The 23,706-nt window shown below is 39.2% G+C and overlaps 3 protein-coding genes across 3 annotated transcripts; 2 read left to right on the top strand and 1 right to left on the bottom strand.

Annotated features, from left to right (window-relative positions):
- The first annotated feature begins 613 nt into the window (after positions 1-613).
- On the top strand, positions 614-4,696 carry LOC147759991 (uncharacterized). The gene is made up of 2 exons (XM_086995664.1): positions 614-2,571; positions 2,817-4,696. Exons 1-2 carry the CDS (start codon positions 981-983, stop codon positions 4,694-4,696), a joined length of 3,471 nt encoding a protein of 1,156 aa, XP_086851790.1. The 5' UTR covers positions 614-980.
- Positions 4,697-6,011: 1,315 nt separating this feature from the next.
- LOC106163444 (G protein-coupled receptor 157) lies at positions 6,012-10,319 on the top strand. Its single transcript, XM_086995441.1, has 6 exons — positions 6,012-6,592; positions 6,956-7,413; positions 8,177-8,316; positions 9,067-9,174; positions 9,416-9,631; positions 9,957-10,319. The coding sequence occupies exons 2-6, from the start codon at positions 6,981-6,983 to the stop codon at positions 10,230-10,232; spliced, it is 1,173 nt and encodes a 390-aa protein (XP_086851567.1). The 5' UTR covers positions 6,012-6,592; positions 6,956-6,980; the 3' UTR covers positions 10,233-10,319.
- On the bottom strand, positions 10,250-23,260 carry LOC106152376 (uncharacterized). The gene is made up of 18 exons (XM_086995440.1): positions 23,059-23,260; positions 20,924-20,966; positions 19,758-19,787; positions 19,053-19,084; positions 18,779-18,857; positions 18,322-18,442; positions 17,780-17,958; positions 16,982-17,194; positions 16,450-16,572; positions 16,042-16,164; positions 15,123-15,245; positions 14,555-14,743; positions 14,048-14,173; positions 13,336-13,578; positions 12,510-12,752; positions 11,946-12,134; positions 11,250-11,699; positions 10,250-10,935 (listed from the first exon to the last, which is right to left on the bottom strand). The coding sequence occupies exons 1-18, from the start codon at positions 23,176-23,178 to the stop codon at positions 10,892-10,894; spliced, it is 2,670 nt and encodes an 889-aa protein (XP_086851566.1). The 5' UTR covers positions 23,179-23,260; the 3' UTR covers positions 10,250-10,891.
- Positions 23,261-23,706: the final 446 nt, after the last annotated feature.

The following is a 23,706-nucleotide window of genomic DNA, read 5'->3' as shown; positions in this document are numbered from 1 at the left end:
AGAAAAATATTGCTGGTAGGGTTTTGGAGTACTAAATCTTGTCATTAAATCAGTATTAAAACGGTAATTGTGGGTACTCAGGTAAAAGAGAAGTTTAAGAAACCGATTTGTCGCAATTATGACATATGTGTAAATGTTAATCATTTTGATCTCTGAACACTGAAAATGCATTTATTACCCAAGAGAATGTTTATACAGTAAGCAAACATTGACACATTTGACCTTGAAGCATTCCAAACAATCTGTCAATAGGATCCGTGAATGGTTCTCGATTGAAGGGGATTGACCCCTCCCCCCTTCTTCATCCACGTCAGTCAAAACTCAGACTGGGGTAAGGCCCCTGTCCAATTCTTGTACATGTATAAATATATAACTTATCTATAATATCACGTCAACCCTAAGAGAATATTTCACTCTATTTATCATGTACTTACTTCTCGCCTGTACATTATTTTTGGTAGGGCGGTGGAAAATGAAGTGTCTCTGAAACTTAGTAGAGGAAACGCGTGTGGCACACACACACGCACACACACACACACATACAATCCATTCATATGGTTTAAATCCCAACCAGGCAACAGATAACAAATTATCTAATCTTGCTATATCGTCATTCACATCATCACGCTTTAACATTCCCGCGAGGAGAATTACACAAACTTGAGCGGGTTGGGATACGACGTGAAATATGGCACTGCACTCAACACAATTCAGAACACGAGGTCATTCTTACGTCTAAATGAAAGCGAAGCTGACGTAGTTCAAAACTGCTGTATATAACAAAAATTGCAAACCAGAAAGGATACTATTGGGACTACACCTTAACCATGATATGTGACTATCAGTAGATGTATATTTGTATTATTCATCGCAGTAAGCATGGATAACTATGCGATATGATTACCGCTGGATCCACATAGGCTGTGTGTGTGTCACCATTCTGTTATTTACATTCAATATATGCAACTTACGTCAGTTGAATGACACAAATGGCAAATATGTACTTTTATTTCCTGTTTGTGACTTGTTTTGTAGTCGTCACGACAGCAAAGGAGGAGACCAATCAACAGCTGATTCTGACAACAGTATCACCGTCAGCTTCGCACGATAAAAGAGAAGCTTTGAAGAGCTTAACACTTTTAAACAGGGATCTGGTACATAAGCAAATAATGACAAAGGTCACTATAAAACAGGAAGCAGACAGAACGCTAGTTGAAAGCGTGTCTAAGAGTGGTGACATTCAGAGCCTTATTGAAGCGGATGAAGATGTCACCGTTTTCATCCAGAATGCCACGGCTAATGACACCAAAGGCTACACTGATAAAGTATTAAAGAACAACACATATGGCGACAAATACAGCTCCGCAGCTTCCCCTGTCACCGTCACAGCACACAATACCACACGTGACGTCCCATCTTACGTCACGGACACTCATTACGACCACGTCACAGAGGAAACCGCAGCAAGTAGCAAAGTTTCAGTTCCTACTACCAAAATTACTTCTAAATCTGACAAAATTACAATGGAATCTTCATCTTCCTACTACACAACTACACCAGTGTCGGACAAAAGCACGAGGAAGTACATTTCACCTAATTCCACCAGAGTCGGGATATCGAGGACACAATCATCGGTGACGTCACCAGTAACACAACCGTCTATGACATCACCAATAACCACAACTGAAATAACATCTGACACTGTCAAACTAAAAACAAAAACTTCAACTTTCTACGGCAAGAGCACACCGGTGTCTGACAAAAGGACCAGTCAGCACAGCTATCCTGCTTTCAGCACAGTCAGGAAATCGACGACACGTGCATCAGTGATGTCACCAGTAACACAACCGCCCATGACATCATCAATAACCACAACTGAAATAACATCTGACACTGTCAAATTAACAACAGAAACTTCAACTTTCTACGGCAAGAGCACACCGGTGTCTGATAAAAAGAACAGTGAGTACAGCTCTCCTGCTTTCAGCACGGTCAGGAAATCGACGACACGTGCATCAGTGACGTCACCAGTGACACAACCGCCCATGACATCATCAATAACCACGACTGTTAATGTCTGTGACGGCATGTGTAACCAGGGCCAGTGTATCTTGCTGAAGAATGTGTGTGAATGTGGCAAATATTTTCACGGGACGTTCTGCCAATTCGTCCACTTAGATCTTGTGGACTACACCGTGTATGGTACGTCAATAACAATACACTTACCAGAACCACTTCCTTTCTATAATTTTGTATTCAAATACTATGAAAAATACAACCCAAGACCGGACGTTATGGAGCGTAACGTCACATCGTCTACAACGCCTGTTTCGGAAGTAACTCTCTCTGGTTTAAAAGGCGGAATGGTCCAGTACATCATTTGTATAATGAGTAAGGGTGCTTCCGAAGAAGAAACGGCGTCTCCGCACCAACTATTTGACTTGTTTCAAGAAAACAGTGCTTGCCTATCTGTCAAAACGGGTTTCAGCAAATCGGACCCATACACCGTGGCCTTTTACATAACGGGGACCCTCCTCGTGTTTGTGCTAGTGGTGATATTTCTGGCACAGTGTGAGTAAATTTGCACATATTTAGTACATCTGTTATTTTGTTCCCAGACGTCCTCGAGTGAGCATGTAGTGCCTAATTCATAACTGGTTGTAAAAATCGTCCACTTTTCTTTGTTATTCAATGTAGTAGAATTACATATTCAATATTTCAGATTGATGAAACTTAATACTCTCGTTCATTTATAATCAATACCGTTTCTCCAAAAACCAAAGTTATCTCCGATCATGCCGCCTTCTATATTTCAGTTGTACTAGATCTTGACCGGACTATAGAGAGGAACTCTCAGAAAACCTCCGCACTACAGAAGCTGAAGAAAATGTCTCGGCGATTCACGAAGCGCCACGCAGGGGGCAAGGAGTTCCGGAAACTCCAACCAACTGCCTTGGCCACGGTCAGCCCCCCTCCACATGAGGAATACCACCCAGATTTGAGTACAGACACCTCAGACATCGATGGCAGTGGGCCGGTAAAAATGCTTAGACGTTTCTCCAAGCGTGTGGTGTCAGGTCGCAAAGCCAGTCAAAACTATCCCCTGGTGCGCATGACTAGACTTGGTCAAAAGTCACGTCCGTCTGAGGTGGGGACAAACCAGAGAGAGATGCAAGCACATAGGGCGGTGCCACCCGCCAAGCCACCAAGGAAGGGTCCCATAAATTCGAGGTCAAACTCAACCAAGCCTGCCTCAGCCGTCAAGCCGCCTCGAAAAGATCCGATGAAGTTGAAGCCAGACTCCGGCGGGTGTTACCCGGCCTCTGTCTACTTGGAAAACGAACAACGTCGACCGAAAAAAATGTGGGCCCGAAAAGTCGTCAGCTCTGCCGTTCCACATAAAATGTATAATTTTGATAACAAGATTGAGAAACAGATGCGAAGCGAAGAGCTTGTGGTTAAGGCCGCCCAACGACAATATTTGGATACCGTTAAAGTAGGAGCGAATAACGTAGACAATCCCCAATCGCCAAACCGCATGAAAAAAGGTCGTACCCGCTACTTAATATCCAACGAAGGCCTTCGGCACGGAGTAAGATGTTCAGAACAAGACATCGAAGACGCCGATCGTCGAGCGAAATATTTTTTTAGATTTGCTACATCCGGGGGCGTTGCCGGCCACAACAAAGCTCCAGAAAAGTCAAGGGCGCGTAAGAGACTAATCCACAATCATCGCCAAAATGCTGAAGACTCTGAACCGCTCCAAGCAGATCATGATATTTTGAGGGTTCACGATGACAGACGAAAACCAAGACCAACCGAGCATCTGATTGAAAATGTTGGCGAATTAGACACATATTCCTCGCATCAATTACGAAGTAAAAACAAACGCCTTGTTGAAAACGGTGCCGAGGCTGCTCCTACCAGTTATGCCAACCCAGCCTTCGAGTATGGTTCCTCAAATGAAGAAGAAACAAGTTTCAATGACCGCAGAATGGAACCTTCGTCTCCAACATTTAAAGAAGGAGTGGCGGACAGACGTCAAGGTTTTCCCAAGTCACCCACGCGAAGCTATAAACATGACAGAGAAGACGTTGAGTTACATCTCAATGACGGAAAAAGACACGGGCTGAATATCTCACCCCCGTCAGCTGAGGACGTGATGGCGGACAGACGTCACGGTGTGGCAGGCAGACGTCATGGTTATCCAGGTACACCGCAGCGCCGCTATCAATACGACAGGGAGCGTGTGATCCCATTCGAGCACGAAAACCTCGAGGGGACCGAGTCTGATGGCACCAGCAGCTCGAGCGAAACTTATCCAGATTATGAAAGCGATTCTGTACACGAGGAAGCTATTCCCTACGATAACCATATGTTCACACCTATCACTTCCCAAACCTCGAATCTGGAAAATAGCAAACCTCTAACGTCAAGGGCCGAAGATGGTCACGAGCAGTTAGCAAATGATACACACTGTCGCACGCTGTGTGAAGTTGGGGCAGAGGATTACGCCACCCAACCTGACATCGAGGTCGACCTTGACGAAGATGCGTCATACAGTTCGTTCCAAACTGGCAGCAACCGCCGAAGTAAACGCCCTCGTATCCTCGCCATGAGCCCCGAATTTTCCCCCATTTGCGAGTTCGAGGAGATGTGTGGTGACTACAGCGCTAGTGACGAGGAAAGTGACTGAAAGCACGACCAGGTCTAGGATGTAACTGATGAGTTGCGGAGGGGGGAGGGGTGGACAATTATACATTTGTTTGTAATATTTAGCAGAAAGGGCGGAAGATATCTTTTTTATTTGGTCATTTCGCCTGTTTGACTTTCGGGTAGGAAGACGGGAGACGAAGTTCTCACGAAGCTATCGCTACAATGCCAGATTGCAAACGGTAGTTAGAGATAGGCGTAGACGCAACAATTAATAGCTTGCCAATATCACAGTACAAAATTATGAGTATCTTTAATAAAAGGGAGGCTTGTTTATTGCTTGATAATTGTGTTGAGCGGGACTTGAATGGCGGAGATTAATTATTTATGAGCGTAGCACGGTTTGCTCGTATTTCAAATATTTCTTCACAATTTTTGGTGGAATTTTCAGGATAGACAGAAATTCAGAGGTGAGAGAATGTTTCAACTCGCGATATCTGGCATCCTTTTCAGTAATTGTTCTTTTTTTCAGGAATGTTTTCTGATTGATGGTTTCGGGGTATGTCATGAATTCTATCAATCATGTGGCATGCGTATTATGCGTATTTTAATTGTATGATTATACGAGATTACCGATAACTACTATTTGTATCGGGATTATAATATTCAAACCGGAAGATCATGATTTATTGATAAAGATATGCATGACGTCCTAAATTGTTCAAATAAACCTAATTTATCTTATGAAATGTGATATAAAAAAGCTTTTGCATGATGCAATGCGAGATCAGAATATAAGTTCATGGTGCATGAATCATGTCCAGTTGTGCTCATTGCTTTTTTTCCTTGATCAATCTACAGTAATGCTTGCCCTTTCTGCAAAAAAAAAAAAAAAAAAAAAAAAAAAAAAAAAAAAAAAATTGTTACAACTGTAAAAAAGAACTCATATGTAATTAAATATTTGCTGCAAAGCTGTCACATTATTGACTTTTTTATTCTGACAATCGCGTTTTATTAGAAATATTTAAATATTTAAAACATTGGGGTATGATGTTAGATTAGCGGCGTTGTATGGATTCGCAGATGACTCCTAATGGAAGAACTACGTGCGCAGATAAATACGAGATTGTGATTTTTTTTCTATAGCGGTTGTCCTGCTGCCATGCAGTCTGGCAATCTCCAATAACTAACTAAGTTAATTGATAAATGTAGATAATACAAATACATAGAAAAATAATAAGAAAATTAATTTTCAACATAAGTAATTCATAAAGTAATTAATTCATACATTATACATAAAAGTGTTTCATCTACCAATTAATTTTATACCGCTATATTTGGGGAACTAAGTGTTCATGATTGCTGAAGAGATATGCTAGGAGACTTATCACATGATATTGTGATCAAGATAGACACTGATGATACGGTGCCTGTTTATCATATTGGGATATAATCAAATACTGATACACAGATGATATGGTGTATTCAACACTACGTTCAATACATTGTTAGTCAACAAACTGGGCAGAATTTTCAAACGATGCATCAGTATCGGTATGATTAATGTGTCAAAAAGGTCAGTGATTCGCTAACTGAGGTGTGCAATATACAGACAGTGTACATACATATATATTTTTGATATTTTACACAAGTCAGTAGTGTGCGGCTCGCCATGGTTTGGTACTCGAAACTGCAGTTGTGAGGAATCAATTTTATAGAAAATCCAAAAGGGGAAAATAAGAAAGGACTGCCAACACGTAAATATCTGTCACCAGAATTGCTGACAACGTTTAACAGCACACATGTGCATTAATGGCAGCAATGCTTTTAAAGGCCTTTCAATAATAACCAGTAAAATAGGGTCGTCATATTACTCTTGGTGACCCTCACACCGGGTGGCTGGACATTGCCAGATGAGACGTTACTGAGCGGAGAAAAGGTGAGGTCCTGCCGGGCAGTGGGCCTGGTAGTTCTGGAAATTTTATTGATCGGGGCTTTAAATGTCTTTCGGCAACAGAAAATCTGCATATATATATATATATATATATATATATATATATATATATATATAATACGGCATGATATTTGTTGACTTTGTTGCATCGATTGTAGTATCAATGTTAAATTAGGTTTGAACTCTCTCTCTCTCTCTCTCTCTCTCTCTCTGTAACACACACATACACATACACACACACACTTGCATAGATATATACACAAAAAAAAAAATTAACATTTGGTATATATAAGGCGTAAGCATAAATCACGACTATGAATAACGCCAATTTTCCATTTTATATTTCAGTGGACATTTTAAAAACTGAACCAAAATGTCTGAGGCAATTGACTATATAACTTACATAGTTACCATAGTAACGTGCGTACTTTCCTGGCTTGGCTGTTTTTTAATCTACCTCTCGTGGTTTCTCGTTCGTGAAACGAGATGCTCTAATCGACGTTTCCTTCTATACTTGACACTGGCAGATTTCCTGGTGGCTTTTGGCAATCTTATTGGAGCGTCTTCAGGGATGAAAGACCTACGGGGTCATCCAGGCCTCAACGGAACGAATCAGACCGGATGTCCCCAGGATTACGTTTGTGTCACCCAAAGTTTTATTTCCACGTTTGCCACTCTTGCGTCTTTCTTTTGGAACATTTTCATTGCGGTCAGTGTCAGAGACATGGTGTTTAAATCTGAGTTGAGTAAAACATGGCAAACAGGCAAAGGATGGCTCGCACATGTTATTTGTTGGGGTCTGCCGCGTGAGTAATCTAATATTTTTATTTATAAAGCTATTCATTATTAATTTTTGAATAACATGACTTATAATAAGGAATTGCATTTGAGCAGCAATAATAAAAATGTTGCTACTCATCGTCATATGATAGGTAAAATCGGCTTAATAAATCACATTGCAGATAAAAGTAAAAACAGCTACAATTCAGTTTATCTTTATCATTTTTCCATAGACACAAACCCTCGCATACCCATTTCTAATGTGCGGATAGACGTTAACGTTGAACTTTATGAAAGTATATTGGAAAATTAAATGAATAAACCAGTTTTATTAAGAGTTTTCGATAGTTGCATGTATGTACGGGTTGCAGAATGATTTCCAAAACTGTTGCCGCAATAACTATTATATTACTATTGAAGATGAATAACGTTTTTGAATTTGATAACATCCTTATTTGAACACCGAATTTGAGACACGCCTTATAAAGTATTCTCATACATCTCCAAAGGGACAAAGCTCCCTAGACGGCATTACATATTGAGTCTAGGCCCCGCTTAGGTGAGGCTTTCGATGGACACTGAAATCGGGGCATCCATGATGTAGGTAATCTTCAGCTTAATTCTTGGGCACATTTAGAAGGAAGAAAGAAGCTAAAATATGTAGTTACTCGTTTAGCACATTGCATGAAGTGCATTTTGTATAAAAGTTTCAAAATATCAGAAAGAACAATAGACTCAATTTATAGTAGTGTCTTGAGAGTTCAAGTCACTGGATCTCTTTCTTTCTAGTTCTGATAACGACGCCTATCTTGCTGACGAACAATCTCGGTCGTGATCAGGCAGGGATAGACGGACAGGAAACTAAAATCGCCAGTGCCGGATGGTGTTGGATAAAAACTTGTGACAGTGACATAGAGACAAAAAGATGGGTACGTAGGTTAGGATGAAATTGTAACTTAGTGACTGAGACTAAACATTTATTCAATTTTCATAGTCATCTCGCCTTAACAACTTCATTGCTTTATTTAATATTTGGGCTGATTCACAATGAAACTATCAGTCAACGTAGATCAATCAAAGTCCGCAGGGGGTCTCACTGAATGCAATCGGATTAACAGTTTAACACGCCTCCATTTTTATCCAATTTAATCGTATATTCTCCAGCTTTTCAGTATTCTACTCAACGTCATGGAAGGCGTACAGATCTGTTAATCTGTTTGTATTCAAAGAGAATCCGAGCGGAGTTGGGTTGATCTACGTAGAACAATAAATCCATTGGTGAAATGAAATTAAAATAATTCAATCGCCACGGCGTTAATTGCTATACTTCACATAGGCAGGTTACCAGGAAAATAATGAAACAATATGAATATTCAGACCCGTAGCCAACAATTTCAAAAGTGGGCTTCTTTTTCTGAAAAAGAGTTGACCTTTTAGAATTAATCCTTATGTAACTATATTAAATTTTACCTGGAATGGAACTTTTCTTGACAAAAAAGGAGGAATCTTTCGAATTTCCTGCCCCCCACCCCTGGCCAGTCGCTGATCCAGTGCTATTTTCTGACAGTTTTGGTTGATCAATTTTGTTCAAGTAATGTCTGATAAACTTTTAGATTCGTGTGACTGTGGCTTAGAAGACAAGTTATAACTTTGTATTTCTTGTCTCATGTGCGCCACAGGTGTGGGACGTATTTCTGATGACGATTTCCGGTAAGGGCTGGGAGATTCTTTCCTATGTGTTCATTCCCGTAGTTTACTTTCAAATGAAGAGAAGGATCAAGAAGGCCGTAAGTAACAACCGTGTATGAGTGAATGTTTTGACTCCACCATTAGAATTACAATGAGAACGATGACATTAGATCAGGTAACGAGTCCATCCAGGTTATTGCGTAGTGAAAGGTATCAGGCTGAGACCGCAACGTCGGTCAGTTGCTGACGTAAATTTCAGTATCAGAATTATACGATCGTGCGCAGCTGATGAATTCCTTCTCCGATCTTTTTAATGATATTAACGCTCTTATGTCTCAGGTGCGCCAGTCCCCTTCTCTATACGTGGACAAAGGAACTCTGGCAGCAGTCAAGACAGTGGACAGAGTAATGACCACTATACCACTGTTCTTCTTGACCCTGAGAATCTGGGGGACAATCCGCTTCCTGGCCAATACGGTTGTCTGGGTAAACCAGATGGAGCACCTGCCTCGTACATTTCATGTCATCGTGAACCAAATCTTCCCCGTGTTGCAGGTACGTGTTATGATCTGTTTATTTGAAGTCGTAGGTACTTTAATTATTCATAAATGTATCTTTATCTCTATTTCGAAAGTTTTATAAGCTCCAAATACCGATTTTAAAACTTTACTGATTTTTAAACTTGACCATGTGTTTCTTTTTTCAATATGGATTGTATATCTTTATACATCAATTTAATGCATATTGTAAGCCACCAGAAAGGTAATGTTTGTATTGTTTTAAGGATTTAAGTTGTTTTTTTTCAATGAAGAATCGACTTTGCGTTAAGGTATGTCAAAGAATTATTTCACATACACATTTTTTATACAAAACGTTTCAGGCAGTCGGTGACAGCGGGCAGGGCTTCGTTAACTTCATCATCTACTGCTTCCTGACCGCGCCTGTAAGACAAAAACTTCTGCAGCGCCTCGGATTGACCAGATACAGCCTACGTCACAGTGTCGTCATTGATTACGACACAAGCACCAATGATGTCACAGTCCAGGGTGTTCATGGTCATTCCGGCGTTCTTTCTTTACAAGTGACGTCATCCTCTGATAACACATGTACATTGGAGGAGAGCACGCCTTTATTGAAAGATTTTATTATAGATTGATCCAGAAGGAACTTCAACACGTTTTGTGTGATTTTATACGCTAAATATATTTTGTTTTAAATGTATTTGATTAAAAGGTGTACTGTACGCGTTGGGAAATTTCCCAAAAGTAATTTTCTTTGTCATTGGCAAACATATATTTCCCAATGCAGGCCTTAAAAGTTATACAACCCTTTAAATACAAGTGCCTGACGCCGATAGTTCTTTCTCAAACGTATGTCAAGGCATGGCTGCCCAAAAGACCGGGCAGCCATTTAGAAGTAAACCATTCTATAAAAAAATAATAATAAACATAGATTTCAAGTACTGAAACAGTTCAAGCAAAGATTCGTGCATGAGTATGGGAAAATTGCTTCTTTTCCCGAAGAGATTCAATGTGGCGGTAGGCTCGATCCTGTATATAGATTACCGTTAAGTCTGACAACTGAATATGTGTCAATTCTTCCTCAAGGCACATATAATGTCCTCGTATTCGAAGCACTGGACAGGTCCGTGATCAGCAATTTCAAAAAGGGGGTGTTTCTTTTTCTAAATTCGACCTTTTTCCCTGGCAAAAAAGGGGTTCTTTCGAATCCCCCCCCCCCTTACGGGCCTGCTAGTTGTTATGCCGCTTGTGTTTTGTCCATCTTCCGTTGAGCTGTCAGACTCTGGCAATCATACTACGGCAGGCCGTTGTCACAGGTGTGACCGTCGGGGCACATCACTGGAAATTGGAAAGAATGAATGAAAAATGGGGCAAGCGAACGAATGAAATAATTTATAATATAGACCACGTGATGAAGGGATGTGTAAATGAACAAACGGAAGTGGAAAAGCGAACGAACAAATGAATAAAAACAAATTGGAAGTTTTTGGGTTTATAACGCCTATTAACTGAATCGAATGGTAAATTGAATAAAAGAAATAACAAATTAATGGAAACGGCTACTTAAAATTTGAAAGTTTCATCGCATACAATTGTTGAAAACTACTATTTCTAATGACATCAACTCGTTTTCCAAACGCGGGAAAACTCACCACACTTGTTGCGATACGCCACTTGACGCGGACCACACATCAACTCTGCCTGCGGCACCAACTTCCGGTTTTCTGGGTCCACCTTTGGTACGGCGAACATTGCCTTGGGCTGCCTTAAATACACAACCAGGAAAAACTGCGAATGTTGCTGCTTTTGAATGGCTGTCGTCTGCTCGGCAACCAACCTTCCTATATCCGGGTATGCTTTCAGATCTCCAGCTAAGAAAAATCCCGTGGCAAAGGAGGCGTTGTCAGGGGCACACCTGACGAAAGGAGGCGTAAACGCACACGTAATGTTTCCATCTTTAGGACAAAGGAAATTGAATTGGCCGTTGTTGTTGAGTCTTTGGTATTCGTCAGTGACTTGCTTCTTCCACGTATCCGTGTCCCGACACGGCGCTGTGTATTCGGCCACAAATGAAATATAGGCCTCTTGTGGCTGTACTGTTTCTGTAAAATGACAGTTAATTAATAAATAACTAAGTAAATAAATAAAAGATTTTTTTGAAATTAAAAACACGATTGACCATAATCAAAATCAGAAAGTAGATGCTCGTAAACGCTTGACCTATTGTTAATTCCTTACCAAAAAACGGGAAATTAATTAAAGTTTCCAGATTTTTTTTCACACCACAGAGATCTAATATAACGCTCACTGTTTGCATTCAGAATTCACCTCAGTGACCATGTACTCACTATAACAGGAAGGCACCGTGGCATTAGGAAACCACACACCGCTGGGACCACACACGTATCTGGTGGGCGGGGCCTCCAGGAACTCATAGCCCTCGTCACAGTGTGCTGTGCATGCGTAACCGTGCGCCCACGCGAAGCACGTTAGGTGACCATTGATTGGATCAGCGAGTTTAGGACAGGCAGCTGACCCTGGAAAGTGGGGCAGATCTGTTTTAATTGATGGGCCGTGATTGTCTCAATAAATAAATAAATAAATAAGTAAATAAATAAATAAATAAATAATGGATAAAACTGAAAACTAAAATTTGTCAAAATAACTATGATGACAATTTAAAATGAAATACTGAAATGAAAATAAAATAAATAAATCAGATTTTCCAGTTCATAATAAACACTATTTTAACACCTTTTATAAATAAAATTGGGAGTTTCAGTCGCCAAAAAAGTTCCAGGTGTATTTATTCTCCACCAGAAATTTTCTTTTTCACTAGTGAAGCTGATCAATCAAATAACACCAAACAAACACAACACAAACACAATTGGTGTCACAATTTGGCCACTTACGTGTTACACTGACAGTAAACCTGCAGATGGCGTAATTGTCGCTATCGTCAGTGGCAAGATACGTCACAGTCGTGGTGCCGAAGGGGAACATTTTCCCTTCCGGTGACGTCACACGCACTGTGACGTTACCAGAGTTGTCTGACGCCACCGGGTCGGTGTAGTTGACAAGGACTCTGAAGACACCCTGGTCGTTGTAGATCGTTCTGGAAGCTGGACAGCCGCTGAATACCGGGTCTTCCACGTCTGAGGAACATGTGACGATAATTTTAAACCATTATTTTAGTAGGTTTTGATTCGAGATACAACGGCGGGAATCGTATATATAACAAGATAAACACTGAAAAATGTTTAAGACCAAAACTTACTTTTTTTACGTAGACCGCAATCAAATGTTATCGTATTTACAAACATGCATACGCTGATTAATTTTCATATCATTTACTAGAATTGCAAAATCATAGGGAAGACGTTACGTTAAAATTGACTGTCATTGTTGTGAGGACGTACTGTAGTGTCGTCTTTGGTATATTTTCCGTAAGTTCTGTGAAGCAATTTTGACATGTTTTTGCGTATACACAAATAATCCACATTTGATTACAAATAATATTTTGAAAACATTTGAAATTATTTATATTTAAACTGTAGTTTATTCAATAAATTGCACCCTAAATGTTAAGGTGTTAAAAGGAAATTAAACTAAATTAATTCGAGAGTTTAAAACTAAATTATCCTTAACAAATTCTCTAAAAAGCGACTCAACAAATGAAATACAAACTTATTTATAAAATTTTTGCTATAATGTTCATTTTTGAATGTTGGAACATACCTTTGACCTGGATGACAAACGCACACGTTGCATTGTTCCCAGCTTCATCAGCAACGACATACTTGACTTGATGGATACCTATCGGTAAGTTGGCTATATTTGAGGGAGGACCGCTGATTACGGTGGCTCCCACATTGTCAGTGTATTTGACCTCTTCAAACGTGACCATTGCAAAGTCTTGGGTGGGAAGGGTTGGGACGGCGATGTTTCTGGAGCAGAGTGTTATCACTGGAGGTTCTGTGTCTGTAAAATACGGCATGAAAAGTCTGCATAAGATGTCTGCCTCGAGTTTGTTATACATGTATGTATATGTCTTATTGTATGTATCTTATTTTGGCGTCTTATTGTTTTTGATGTATTAATTTTAATAAAAAAGAGATAAATAAATAAATACCCTAATACACTGCTTTTGCCCGACTACCGTTTGAACTTTCGCATAACACATATGTAACGATAAGTAATGTTATAAGAAGAGGGCATCTTAATAATGGTGTCTGATAAAGTTATCTCTAATTTTTGTAAGTATTACCAATTAAAATTCAGCAACAGCATAAGTATAGATTCTAAAGAAACAAGAAAATATACAGAGAGCGCTGCATAACCTAAGTACACATACATATATATGAACTGTATTATTGTCATTTTTGTAATATACAACCTATCATTTTAATATAAACACTCTTTGAAACTATACCTCAACTGGCTAACATACCTATACATGTCTTCCCGTCCTTATCCAATGAAAAACCGTCTCTGTTGCATCCGCAATTGTAACCACCCGGATGATTAAAACAGAGCTCATTACAGCCACCGGAGTTGGTTTCGCATTCATTTATGTCTGAAATTTTAAAACGCGGGGATGTAATGTATATTTTTGTAGTGATTTCGCCGTTCCCTTATTCATTTGTTGCGTTTTTCAAATAAACTTTTTTGGTTGTTATTCACGTACGATAAAGAGAACATTTATCTGCGTCCTGAAAATAGCATTATAGAAATTCAAAAATTGATATGAAAACTTACAAGTTCATCCTGAAGGCGTTTTTAGATCGAAAAGTAACAATAAATTTATGTAGACAAACACATTTTTAAAAATATAAAATAACTGTATTGTGTAAAACATCCTATGCGATTCCGTAAACGATTTTCGTGCATGAACTCTATTTTTGTTAAAATACACGACAAATGCAGCTCTCGAGAACTCCAGTTCTTTCAGTACTACCTTCACATCTTGTGTTCAGGTTTGTCCACGCTCCATTGTCCTGGCAAGTCATAGTGGCGTCCCCGATCATATTGAATCCTTGGGGGCAACTTTGTGTGCACACGGAGTCCGGTTGGTAAGAAGGTTTGTCACAGTCGTTGGAGCCGTAGAGGGGGCTGGGAGGCTGAGGGCAGATATATGGCCGGGGATCTGGATTGTACAAATAGAACAAGATTAATTACTAGTGGGTGTGGCCCAAAAAAATATGATAAAAGATTTTAAGAATTACAACTCGTGCTCCATAGTTGCCGTGTTATTAATAACCGCTTTGAAATTGGAATCGGTAAATATAGACTAGTTTATTTATTCTACAATAATTCAAGGGGCCATTTAGGGAAAAAGGAAACAAGGCATAATTTGGATTACCATTTCCTTCAAATTATGTTGAACGTAATTACCTGTATTGTCGCCAAACAAGTCCAATATACCCAGTGGTATGAGAGAGAGAGAGAGAGAGAGAGAGAGAGAGGCAGACGATTTTAAATTATCATATCTAACCTATGTGCTAATCTACAGTTAACAGTCCTACCTATACATGATGTCCGGTTATTGGCCAGAATTTTCCCAGTCGGACATTCGCAGTGGTAGCTTCCTATTTCGTTGACGCAGTTATCAGAACATGAATTCTGTCCGCTAGCACACTCGTCAATGTCTAAAATAAAAATACATACTGAGGTATAGGGTACCATGTTACCACACAACGACACTGGTCTTATTGGGCACATTCAGAACAAGTTGATCCGCGCACTAACACGGATCAAATATGGCGCCATCCACTCGAAAGGGTACCGAGATTTAATTGCCCTGCCCCTGTTTGGACGACACGTGGGAGGCGGGAATCCATTGTCAAATGTGCGCTGTATGCGACACGTACGCGGACTATTTAGTCCGCGGATCAACTTTGTTGTGAATGTATGGTATTACTCCTAGACATGGGCTACCGTGACAACAGAGCATGACGTTGCTTTTGGTACCATGACAACAGACCATGGCAGAGGTCACCATGACAGCTCCTTATGCCAAAATACACAATGCCATATATTATACCCTTGAAATCAACATATGACAAAAATACCATATTTAGAATTGAAATTCAGAAATCTGGACTTAATTAGTGATGAACATAAAGTCTGCCCGATAGCTCACTCCGTCACCTGTCAATATGCAAAATCACAAAAACGCACCGTGACATAAGGTTCCATGACAGTAGACAATACACCGTGACATAAAGAAGGGAGATGCCATGGCAACACACCAATGACATGCAGGTAAGGTACCATGACACATTTTTACGTCTAAATATACGCCTTACAACGGAATTTCATACTCTTGCAATCAATCCATGAATCAATATATATATATATATATATATATATATATATATATAAAACTGAAATTGCGACATTGATCGTTTTATTTATTAATTATTTTTGAGATCATCGACTCACCAGAGCAGGTTCTCTTATCGTCATTGAGTTTGAATCCAGTTTTGCAGCTACATCCGGGCTCGTATGTGACGTTCTGCTGATTGCAGTAGTGCTGGCAGCCGTATGTGGCGCAGGTCCAGGTTTCTGGAAAATTGTTCGGTAAAACAAATAAAATATCTCTTACCATCTCTCTCTCTCTCTCACTCTCTCTCTCTCTCTCTCTCATGACTTTGCCAATGATAGCGCGGAGTTGCGCCTTTCAGAATGATAGTCTAGTTTTACAAAAACAAACAAACAAACAAACAATAAAAAATTACATTTCAAGCATTTCCACCTATAAACATTTCAAATATTAAATCTAAGTTTCATTTAAATATCGAACTTGAAAATCTACAAATTCTGATAGCAAAAAACAATAAAAAAGCTTACGCTTGCAAGTTTTCCCATCTGCTGTGAGATTGTATCCTTGACGACACGTGCACCGGAAGGAGCCCTCTGTGTTCAGACACGTCTGCTGACAGCCGCCATTGTTCACCTGACACTCGTTAAAATCTGAGTAGACAAAGAAAAAATGGTGAAATGGAGACGGAAAATGCGTATTGAAAATGTATTTTAACGATTGGTTGAAAAATACTGTTAAATACAAGAGGGCTGTTTTTGTCATCATAATAAAATGAGTATACGTATATGTAGCAACCGATAGCCATCAATCGTTTTACTTCAGTTAGTGTTCATAAAAGTCTCACTACGGGGCGGGGGAGGTAAAATGTCGATTTTTTTAAACATGGCTGATTGAAAGATATTAGCAGAAATCGGAAGCTTGTTCATTTAACCACAATTAAATATGTTTTGTCCATTTAGTGTGGCCATCAATTATTTCACTTGGTGACAACTCAAAATAAATAGATACATGCAAATTAATAATGTTTAGTTTTGTATTGTAACAGGAGAAGACACTCACCTCTGCCCTCACAATAATAAAGGAACGCTATCTTCCTCTTGTCAATACTGGTCAACTCGTCGGCGGGGTCAATCTTCTCGCTGGTCTTGCTCTCTAGTGTTGGCTTTCCATTTTTAGAGAACGCTTTCCTCGAGTAGTGCATCACACTGTGATAATCGTACGGCAACTGTTGTGTGGTACTGCCCCTTGCTATGTTAAAGTTATGCTGCTTTCCTGAAAGACATGCAGTACAGAAGAAATAATTTTAAGTCAAATTTATTTTAAAGTATGCTTACAAGTTATTTATACCGTAAATGTCATGCACCGTTAAAACATCTTATAATATGTTTAAAACCAGGACTTTGAGGATCTCTGGAATGCAATAAAGGAGAAATATGCCAATATGTTTAAAAATATTATCATCATCCTTTGCCCTTTGGAGGAATGGCAGCAGCAACGGCAGAATATTTAGAGAAGTGTTTTTACTCCTTCATTGTTGAAAGGATCTTATTTGTTCGCAGACCAGTAACATTCATGATGGTGCTGAGGTTAAAGAATTTAAAGCTATGCAAAGTCTTTAAATGTCATGCACCTTTAAAACACCTTAAATGTGTTTAAAATCAGGGGTTGAAGCTCCCTGGGATTTATAAAACCTCATAAGTCAACCGATGACTGTGATAACTAACGTAACGTTTCGATTCACCATCTACGACCCTATCAGTGACCATACAAGGTCTTTTAACAGGTAAAATCATTACGACATCACATGGTTGTCACGTGATACTAACCCGATGTTTCTACTGGTTCACATGCCCCTACCTGATTTGACATTCTGAAATAATACCCGGATGTAGGTGTCTCTATCAGGTCGGGACTGCTCGTGCCAGAAGCCAATGGCGTGCATCATTTCATGGATGACGATATCTTTGTAGTAACAGCCAGAGTTCTGAAGGTTGATGATTTGTTTTCTTCCTGTTCTGCCAATGGAACTGTAGCACCTGTAGTTAGGGACAAACACTATTAGAAAATAGACCAGGTATTTGGATAACAAATCGAGTTCGTTTTTGTTCAGAGGTGATTGTGTCTAATTACTGACTATACCGCCTTCCAATCGAAGCGTATTGCGGATATTCGTTGTAGTTCAGTTCGACCATTTAAACTGAATTTATTTTTGTTTTTGTTTTTTTTTTCGAGTTTGTACTTTATCTAATTATTGGATCCATCGGCACACTCAGTAATGTCGTTACTTGTATTGTTTTCGGGCACAATCAAGCCTGCCAGTCTATGGAATAAAGCACCGATAATTCAGTTTGGTCCTGAGTGTGGGCGATATTGTGGACAACAGAAGGACCATTACTTACCCTTGTTTGGCTGAACTGAAGCTGACGTAAGCGTTCTCATTTGTTCTCGGTATAAACCGGATACATGTGAACCGATTGTAATCTGCGATGGCTGCACTAATGGCACGTCTGCCCTTTGAAGCTGTAAACCGAGGGGGAAAATATGATGTATATGTACATTTGAGGACATTTAAAAGGGATTATATATATACAGGTATATATATATATATAGAGAGAGAGAGAGAGAGAGAGAGTATACACGCAGTGGCAAACATGTATACTTGGGCCGGGAACTCGTTCATCAAAATGAATTATGTTTTTTTGTTTTTTTTATTTTTCTGCATGTTATAAAATTTGAAATCTACTACAATGGAAACAAAGTGTTGCGAAGAATTTCTTAAACATCTGAATATTTTCAAATATTAAAATCAGTTTTCCCCGTGAACTCTCGAGAATTTTCGAGAACTCTTCTACGTACCCACATTACCCTCGATAACGTACGGCACAACTCCTTTTGTCCATTTCTGATTGAAATTTCTGATGGCATTTCTGGAGCCCTACAATAGGAAATAAGCTGTGTACGCAGGGTGCTATTTCTCATTAAGTTATTTGTTACCATCAGTGTTTTCATGTTTTCATCTCATATCATCTCATCATACCGTAAAATATGTATTTAGGGTTCTAAACATATAAACTAATATTATTATTATTATTATTATTATTATTATTATTATTATAAGTGCAACACTCACCGTCGGTAAAACAATATCTCCCTCAAAATTATCTGTAAAGAAGAATCACGATGTCAAAATTTATTTATACAGCAAAGAAAGCTTATGCCAAATCACTGGTACATGTAACTACTCACAAGTACAGTATGCTTTATTAGGTGTTGTAAGAGACATTCTTTTGATTTTCAGAAGAAAAAAACACTCGTTTTACACAATTTTATGGTTTTACACCTTGTGGCGGTCGCCGGGGCAGGTAATGCTAGCTTATTTATTCAGTGGCCACCTTAGCACAGGCATTCAACCTGCTAGTACATGCATTTTACCCTCTACCAGGGCGCCAGATATTATAGGCACATTTTCAACCAGTTAGAGGATTGACCATATTTAGCCAGAGACATTATATGTGAATGTCTAGTGAAAAGTCAATTTGTGGCCCTGGTAGAGGGTACTAGTATTGCACTGTCTGGGTGGATGTATCCGTGTGATGAAGGTCCATGTGAATTAACTGAACACAGGGAAACATTCAATTTCCGTAACTGACATTTCAGTTTCGCGAGTAAAATGGGAACACACTAAACAGATGAAGTTTATATGACAATTAGATGATGTTTCCTGAAAACTTTTACATGTAGCTGCACAGAATAGGTCATTTTTCCACTGACACACATTTCAAAAGTTGACGTTGCTGTTCTGGAAAACTAAACAAAACACGTTTATCGCACTCACCTCCGTATAACGCTGATAGCCTTTCCTCCTCTGAAAATACGAATGATAAAACATTTAAAACATATTCATGACACAGATAATAAGTTATATCCATTAAATACTAAACAAGAGTCGTATCAAATAATAGTCCGATTCATTGGGGCGCATTTCAGCGACAAGTCCTGATACAGCTGGATAATAAGATAAATCAATTAAATACTTAAAAAAGAGCCGTATCACATTACAGTCTTGGGCACAGGGTCATATTTCAGCGACTTTGAGCGGGTCATTGTTCATTACATGAGCCTGCATGTCTCCTCTCTCGTGGTGCAACAATGAAAAGCATGCAAGACTTTGTTTTTAAAAAAAATAAAAGAGAGAGAGAGAGAGAGAGGGAGAGAGGCAAACATTTAGTCTCGTTTGAACCAAGATAAGTTTCTATTGGTCCAATTGAATGAAATTTTAAAAACAGGAAGCACGTGGATGGCGTCTCAAACCAACAGTTACAATTGAAATAAACGTCTAAGGATTTATTCTGAAGTTGACTAAATTTCCGGTATTAAATAACTGCCAAATTTCGGACTAATATCCATTTGCGACACCAGAGCCAGGTGAAATTTCCTTGGAAATCCCGTCATGCCCCCCCTCCCCCTCCCCTGTCCAAGTATCTGGATGACATGGAAAACAGGACTGTCATTTGAGATTTATGTTTGTGACCCCAAGTCCCATTTGTCGTGACTTGTCAAACAATAGAAAGAAAAAAGTGCCTTTAGTTTCTTTTTCAGCAGATCGTGTGTTAACGTGGCGATATCCGGGCCTGTCAGATAGTTAATTCTCTTGCAGGATGCATTTAGAATCTAAAATCTATTTTCGTCCGGAAGTCAGAGGAAATTACTCTATAATCAAATAAACTGACAGAGCTCACAAGCTTAATTGTTCTTAATATGATGATAATTTAATTGAGCACTAAAATGTTTTTACAGTTACACTGACAGGCTCTCTATACACACTAACGTTATCACACTTATCATTATTATAGGCCTACATGTATATCAACTTCACAAATTCGAGTTACAAAAGGAAGAAAACATCATTACAAAAGTCAAGTAGTGGGTCTATAACAGGTACTTGCACATTTTCAATTGAAATACATAGTTTGAATATTGAATGATGAACCCTACACTCACCTTCTGTGGCTCTTGTGTGTCGCGTTAATTTCTCTTCAACTTCCTGTAAACGATATAAAGAAATCATGATTTAGTTGTCTGACTCTCAGGGTGTAACAGCTGTATAATGACGTAAAAATAGTCACTTCCTGTTGCCCGACTCCCAGGGACATAGAAAAATCATTTTTTGCTTAGCATTTAGATTTGTCGGAAGAATCTGTTATAACTTTATGGATTGTCCGAGTTCTACCTTATATCGGTAGTGTTTTTCTACTAATTTTAATTAAAATTATTATTATTATTATTATTATTATTATTATTATTATTATTATTCAACACCATTGTCAGTCTTCTACAGGAATATTCATTGAATGTAACGTGTGCTCGCAGCAGGAAAAAATTAAAGGTGAAGGAGCTATCCTAGCTTTTAACTGCCCAGAAATGATGTGTCTATTGCGTATGTGGTTATTCCTTTTTTCATTTCTTTGTGATCATAAATAATTCATAAAATAAATATCCTGAAGTTGCAGTTTAGGATATTTTGGGACGCACGCCTGTCTTATTTCTCTGTCGCAAACATACAGTGTATGTCATTTATTTACAATAGATGTCTTCTCATGCATTTATTCATCTATATCACTCTAGAAATGCGTGAATTCTCGTGCTCGAGTTTGAATAATTGTGCACACAAGTAAAATATCTGGCTGCACGCAAAAGAGTCGCCGTATATAATGCTTCTTTTTCAGAGAAGGGAAAAAAAGTCCATTCAGTCCATTGCTATAAGAGCGAAGACATTAACAACCGATCTGGTAGCTGAAAAGCTTAATATGTGTATGTATAAACTACAGGTGCAAATAAAATGGATTATCTAAAGCCGTTATGCGGTCATCATGAAAACAGCTCATTTGAGTTGAGTGTTCATTTCTAATGGCACGGACCCGCTAATGCACGTGGACGTATTAGGTCGCATTCAGAACAGTGCATGGACTATCTAGTCCGCGGGTCAAACATGTAAAAGGCTTGCGGTCTAATCTGCTAACAGACACTGAATAGATCCCCCCCCCCCCCCGGGGGGAAGTATTCAAGTGGGTCAGCCATATTTAACCCTCGCACTACGTAGTCCACTGTTCTGAATGCGACTTTATTTATGCGTTAACTATACGGAAGCGCGGGAAACGAGACACATATGCCGGACAAAATAGACAAATTAGTCTATATTATAGGCCCCTACTGTGTCCATCCCTATAGTTCCGTTACTATTAAAAGGCCAATGGTATATCCATAATTCAAGAAGGCAAAACATTTGCGGTAAGCTCGTCACACCCACGTCATTTGGAATGTGATAATAGTTCTCTATGTTTAAAAGATAAAACTGAATACTGCCTCTCGATTTGTCTACTTGAGTGATTAGGGAATAACAGACCGTACTTCTACAGCTTGCTGGAGGATCCGTTTTTAACGAAGTTTTTTCTCTGTCTAAAACTGCAAACACCATGCAAGCACATCTCGTATACATAAAGTAACCTAGCTGATTTCAAGTGTGATGAAATTTACAGTATACTGTCTAGCACATGTTGATAAAAATATTGTTTTTTTTTTACTTAATCAGTTCTACACATAATTGGGCGTAAGCTTTCACATGTTAAGAAGCTAGCTTACAATTTCTCAGATAGCAAACAGTGGTCGCGCCGACGGCGGCCCGACGACTTCGCCTCCGTCGGGTCAACGTTGGCAGCCGACGTCGGCTCCGGCTCGGTGTGTCTGGCGACTTACAGTCGGCCTACCAGTGGTCTTCCACCCTTTTGCCAACGTCGAGCAGAAGTTGAAAACCGAGGGCGTCTCGATAGTCCGAAGGTTCATTGGTCCGAAGGTTCATTGGTCCGAAAAGTGGTCACATTTTCATCGATTTTTTAATCAAGGGTTCATTGGTCCGAAGGTTCTATAGTGAATATTCGGACCAATGAACCTTCGGACCAATGAACCTTCGGACTAACCTAGTTTTAAACGCTGCACTTTGCAAATTAATACTAGTGTCGGAGAAACGTTCGGACTTCAATTTTTACTTTGCCTGGGAAAAAAAGGAGTATCATTATCTGTGAACATTTTAAGATAAAGCTTAATAAAGTACATCTCTCGGTTTCTGTTTCTTTTCCTACCTCCAAAGGAAGAGCGTCGGATCTGCCAGTTACGCCACTCAACGCGATGGCGAAAACCAAAAATCCCCCAAGGGAACGAAGCCACAAAGGCCCCGGCGTCTTCATTTCAACACATTTCATGTTCAACGTTTCTCTTTGCTGTGGTCACCGTTCACGTTGATCCAGCGGTTTTTAATTCACCATAGCGGAAACCCGAGCGTGCCGGATACGAAGCCGGATGTTTTTAGTTTTATATTTATGCACTCGTTAGATTGTATGGTTTTCGTGCGATCATCCGTCTATAAATAGCTCTCGCGTGATGAGGTATTGAAATTAATTTCTTCTACATGGCAAGGAGTGGGTCGCTTCTTTATTATGTATGAAAATGGAACTTTTAAACGCTAAGAGGCGTTAAATTTCGTGTGAAAATAATTTCGCAATAGCGATTTTTTTTTTGACGTTTTTGTTCATCATGAATAATTCAATAGGCCTATTTTAGATCAGTTGTTATCAGGGCCTTCCGTTCTAACAACAAGTTTGACTGATTTCAAGCAATGAGAGGGCCAAGTGTCGGTAGGCTCAGAAATTCAGGATGCACATGTAATATAATATAATATAATATAATATAATATAATATAATATAATATAATATAACCCTAAGAAGACCTT

The sequence above is a fragment of the Lingula anatina genome, chromosome 9 (assembly GCF_051362555.1).
Source record: "Lingula anatina isolate TDL-2025a chromosome 9, LinAna3.0, whole genome shotgun sequence".
NCBI lineage: Eukaryota > Metazoa > Brachiopoda > Lingulata > Lingulida > Lingulidae > Lingula > Lingula anatina.
Note: the sequence above shows the minus strand (reverse complement) of the source record. Positions and strands in the feature narration are given on the sequence as shown.